Source organism: Piliocolobus tephrosceles, chromosome 16, assembly GCF_002776525.5.
Source record: "Piliocolobus tephrosceles isolate RC106 chromosome 16, ASM277652v3, whole genome shotgun sequence".
Lineage (NCBI taxonomy): Eukaryota > Metazoa > Chordata > Mammalia > Primates > Cercopithecidae > Piliocolobus > Piliocolobus tephrosceles.
The window spans coordinates 18,309,689-18,315,122 of record NC_045449.1 but is presented as its reverse complement, the minus strand read 5'-3'; the positions used below and the strand labels follow the sequence as shown (position 1 = coordinate 18,315,122).

General features: G+C 57.0%; 1 protein-coding gene across 1 annotated transcript; it reads right to left on the bottom strand.

Annotated features, from left to right (window-relative positions):
• Positions 1 to 3,751: 3,751 nt before the first annotated feature.
• EVPLL (envoplakin like) lies at positions 3,752 to 5,181 on the bottom strand. The gene is made up of 2 exons (XM_026448026.1): positions 5,110 to 5,181; positions 3,752 to 4,535 (listed from the first exon to the last, which is right to left on the bottom strand). Exons 1-2 carry the CDS (start codon positions 5,141 to 5,143, stop codon positions 3,766 to 3,768), a joined length of 804 nt encoding a protein of 267 aa, XP_026303811.1. The 5' UTR covers positions 5,144 to 5,181; the 3' UTR covers positions 3,752 to 3,765.
• Positions 5,182 to 5,434: the final 253 nt, after the last annotated feature.

Genomic DNA, 5,434 nt, shown 5'->3' with positions numbered 1-5,434 from the left:
CTGGGGAGAAAGCTGGGTTGACAAGGGTGACCAAGGACTCTGCAGGCAGTAGGGACTAGACCCACCACCCCACCTCCAGCCAAAGCTGGTCTCAGGGCAGTCAGCCTTCATCCCTCAGCCTCCTCCCAGCCACTGCAGCAGCTGGGACATGGGGTGCCTGGCTGTCCTACCTGTGCTGACTCAGCACCCCCATCCACCCTGCGTGCTGCTGACTGAGCTAGCAGGAACCAGAGTCTCTGGAGGGCCACGCAGAGCCTTGGGGACTGACCAAGTCCCCACACTGAGGGGTCCCAGATGTGCCACAGTTCCTTGCCCACCCCATCTGTTGTCTTCCCAAGGCTGGCAGCTATACCCTGGGCTGGCTTGGTTGAGGTGCATCCCAGAAGTGGCAGGTCTCAGGGACTCACCCCGCCCCCCTCCACCAGGCTCCTCCCTCTCTCCATCCTGTGAGTCCTGAGGGGCCAGCTCCTGGCTGGGCTCCCCTTACCACGCCCAGATCCCTTCCCAGCACCACTCCCGGGCCTTCAGCTGCACGCTCTGTTGCCCCCCTTGCCTCACCATGAGATGCCCAGGCCAGGCCCTACCCTTCTTCTCCCCCAGCCTCTCAGGGTCACAGCCATTGATGTCCCCATGCCCCTCCCTATTGGATGCCTCAGTTGGGCCACCTGAGCCCTCAGAGACCTGCTACACAATAGCCCACAGGCCAGGGGTCCCCTAGCCTGTGGCCACCACCCCCAGATCTCACCAGCACAGCCCCCAAGGGGACAGGGCCAGGCCCATAGGCTGTCCCCTCTTCTCCTGCTGATGTGAAGACCTAAGTGCTGAGAGCCCAGGGGTCAGACCCAGCCCCCTCTCTGTCCCACGCACTCTTCTGAGCTCCCTAGATTGGCCTCGAGGCTCTGCTCTAACCCCGACCACTGACTGGACCTGCAGGAGAGGCAGGGAGGAGTTCTGATCCTGGAGAGGAGGTTGGCCAGAGCCAGGGAGACATGTCCTGCCTCAGAGAATCTTTCTAAAAACAAAACCTGTCCCTGAGGTGAGACCAATGTGTCAGGGGACAGAGGACTCACCACACAATCCCGAGGCGATAGGTGAATTTCCAGACGTCAACATGCTTTTGCTCCGTGTCCACTGCTGACTGAACTCCCGTGCCTGTGACCCAGCGGGGGTCAGGGAGAGGGGGGCAAGATGAGACACTTGGGGTCCCAAGGGCATGGACAGCCTGTCCCGGCCCTGTGATCTTAGGGAGCCCAGGAGCCTTTGACCAGGCACAATGAGGGAGACAAAGTCCCACCTCCCTCAAGGGAGCGGCCCTACCTGTACCTGCTCATACTTGTCAATAATGTCCCCTCACCCATGCACATGCAGGGTATCCATGACCTCATCCATCACCATCCCACAAGACCAAGTCATCCAATGGTTCTGCTGTACCCGATGCTCCGGACAACACCCAAACCAGCCCTGCCACACCTCTAGACACCCTCCGGCCCGAGGAGCCCCATTCTACCACCCCTTCCAGGTGACAGGGGGCCAGACCCAGTGACCCCACCCCTTCCTCAGTCTCTGGAGTCCTGGCATCCCACCTGGGGTGGGCTCCTTCCTGAGGACTTGAGCACAGGGCAACCTGGAAAGAGAGGCCTATTGTCCGCAAGTGCTCTTAGATCGATACACACCTGCCCCGGCAGGGCAAACGGCGTCCACCTGCCGAGCGTCAAGGGCTCACGTGAGCTGTTCTGGGCACCTGGAGGCAGATGGGGTCAGGACTGGACATCTGTATAGGATCAATTTCCATGAAGATGCCCAGTTTTCTGTAGGAAGCAAGACATCTGGTGACTGCTCCATCCTACTCCAATTCTCACACACTCTGGCCTGGGAAACCGCTTCAGGAACAATGCCAGCCAAGCCAGGAGGCTGTTTGGTTTGGGGAAAATGGTTTATTGCATCCAAAGCAGCCTCTGTGCTCATGGAGAGCCTATCTCAGGTGGAAGGACGGTGGACTGTACAATTCCCAGCTGTCAATACAGGAGGGGGCTTCAATTTCCCAGGTCACCAAGAAAGAACAAGAGAACTCTGGGGCTTTGGTCCCAGAGAACACCCAGGGGGACCATCCCCACAAGGAGTGCTTGGGGCGAAGGAAGGGCAACGCCTCCAGGGGATCAGACAGAGGAAGGGCTGCTAGGGGAAGGTCCCAGTCCCCAAGCCCCTTTGACCAGGAGGTCACCCTCCAGGCAACCCTCCAGAACTCCTTCATTTTCCACAACTGCCCAAGGGCAGAGGGCTCCCCACCCCACTCCTAGACGAAGGAACCCATGTGTCCAGTGGGGTCCACAGGGACCATCAGTGACCACACCTGAAGTCTGAATTCTTGGTGAGACCTCCTCCCACCTTAAGGCACAGAATTGGACTGAGAGCCCCCGCCTCCCCACCACCCACAGGGCCTCCATTTTAGTGCCTCTTCCAGGGCCAGGCTCTGCCCCCACTGAAGTCCAGAACCCCAGGGAGATTTGGAATCCAGGGGAGGGAGGCCGCAGAGATCAGGGCTTGAGTCCAGCACAGCACAGGGCAGGGCTGAGAGCACATCCCAGGCTCACATCTGGGTCCCTGGGCCAGTATCGGCTCCTCTGACCCTGGACAGCTCACTTGTCAAATGGGTGCATCTGGGGACAGCACCCACCCCACAGAGTTGCTGTGAGGATGCAGGAAACAACTGTCTACACAGTCAGTGCAGAATGGGCACCTGGTGAGTGCTCAGGGATGGCCCTCCTCGTCACCTGCCCAGAGGACAGCACTGCTCACCAGGTAGTGACTGTCACAGATCAGCAGGGAGGGAACACAGCAGGTCACACTCACCTGAGTCTGCTGATCCAGCTGTGCCTCTCACTCAGGAAAGCCTCCCCTGCACAGAACCAGATACTGCTGTGTGTCTTGTCTCCAAGAGCTCCAGACACAGAGAGGGCAGGCAGGTAGACAGGCGGGGTACTCAGCACCAGTGACATTGTGGAGTCATGGCACCCATTACAGAGGGCCCCTGCCTGGGTCAGCAGGGTCCAGAGTCAGCATCCTCCCGTCCCTGAAGTTACAACATGCGTGTGTGCAGCGTGTTTGTGCAGGTGAGCGTGCACATGTATGTGAGTGCACTAATGTGTGGATGCATGTGTCACTGCTCTGGCCAGACCTGGCTGCCCAACTCATGTATGCACCCAGATCCTTGTCACTGTCATCACCCCCAGGTCCCGTAGCTAGCATCAGAACATCTATGTGTCCTCCCCAATCGCAGACCTCCCCATCTGGGGCAGTCCTGGGGATGCAGGTGGGGGAGGGGTGGCTGACAGTTGAGGGCAGAGGGTGTGCCCCTTCCTTAGCAGGAGACTCAGCTAGGGTGTAACGTGCTAGGTCTGTGTGGCAGGGCTGGATTCCATACACCTCCTCACCTCCTCCTCCCAGTAACCCTCTGGGGTGCCATGACTCCTCCCTGCTATGGATGGAGGAAAGTGATTGATCTGCCGGAGACATTCTGCTGGAGACATGAAACTAAGTGATCCTTCTTTCCACAATAAACTGGAGGGTCAAAACAGGCAAGAGTAGGTCAAGGTCTTTTAAAAGCCATACCTGAAAGGTTTCCAATAACAGTTGATTTGGTGGTAACTCAATCACACAAACAACCACAACAAGACTCAACTATCAGAGATTTTAGGATCGCCTCAAAAACACCATCTAACATTAGGGAGTTCAAAAAGGCATGAGGTTTCAGAAATCAAACTTTATTTAAATGTCATTTGCATAGACTGGTAATTTAACAGTATGAATAAATCCTAGGGCAGAAGACAGATTGGAGACCCTGGGGCACAAGTGCTGAGTTTGGAAGATTTGATGCTGTACCCTTTGAAGCCCCCACCTGGTCCCCATACCCCTTGCCTGCCTGTTAAGAAGAGCCCGTCCCAGGGAGCAAATCGGGGGCAAATAGCCCAGAAGCCCAGTAGCAGAGAGACCTCCATGCCTGGAGGAGGAGGCCACCTCTGGGAGCAGGAGGAGCTGCTGGAACTCTTTCTCACAGCCTCCTTTTCCTGCTCTCAAGCACCTCCAGCTTGCAGATAGATAGCTCCAGCACCAGCAGAATGAAAAGGTCCTGATGCAGCAGGGCTGTGGCTCTAGTAAATAAAAGAGGCCTCTCTTTAGTGAGGTAGAGGAACTCAGGCTGCACACCCTGGCCTCCGACACCAAGGCTCGCACCATGCCCAGGACTAGGGAAGCGTGGGAGCTGCTGGCTGGGGCCTTGCTCGCAATCTCCTCTCTGCCACGTCTATCTCCAGCTACGCTCTCAGCTGCAGGGTTGAGGCCAGTGGCCATGGCAGGTAGCATGAGGCCTGGCAGCTCCTCGCTTGGCTGGTCCTTGGCTGTACCGGTGCAGGGCCCGGAGGGCTCTGGATCTACCTCTAGCTGCAGTGCTGCCTCTGGATGGGGCCCTCCCCATGCTGTGGACTCTGGCTCGGTAGCAGGCACTGGAAGTTCCTCTCTCTCTGCACGTGCGGCAAGAGCTGAAAAAGGAGAAAGGGTCACTGACCAGCTTTTCTGTGTCTGAGCCTCAGAGTTCAATCCCTGCTGACCAGACCCCCACTGACCAGACCCCTGAGCGGTGGTGCTGAGTCCCCTAGCAATGGCCCCTGTCAGTTGACAGACCTCTCCCTCCCCTCATCAGCACCCACAGGTGATTGAAAGTCTTCTCAGGACTGAATCCCAACTCCAGGACACAGGGAGGGGCAGTTGGTCCCAGGCTCCGGGTGTCGAGCTTCATGCTTGTGCCACAAGGTCCTCTGGGCCATCTCAAAGGGGGCGGTGATGTGGCCTGGCACTGGCACACCTGGACACACTGTGTGGGCCTATCCCTGAGCCACACAGCCAGAGGAACTGGAGGATGTTTGTCAACCCAGGCACCCCACTCTGCTGGGTCTCCCAGGGTCCTTCCCACGGAGGCCAGATTCAGAGACACAAAGCACAGAGGCCACAGGGTGACTGGCCCAGAACGGTGGAGACTAGGGTAGGGATGACACAAGGACTCTCCCCAAACAGCCAGAAGACCCTTTGCTAGTTTCTTGATACTTCATTTCTCACCGGCTACCCTTCCCCCACCAGGAATCCCCTTCATGCAGAGTCAATGAGGAGAGGAAGATGGTCACAGAATCCATGGAAAGAAAGAAAACAAAAGATGGGTGAGGAGAAGAGTTGGGAGTGTAGCATTGTAAGGGTCCTACACTATACAGATTATTTGAGGGCTGGCTGTGATTAATTAAAGGTGTGTCTTGTAGACAACCATTACACACACACACATTATACACACACACATTATACACACACACACACATAGAGAGTCTTGCTCTGTCACCCAGGCTGAAGTGCAGTGGCCCAAACACAGCTCACTACAGCCTTGACTTCCTAG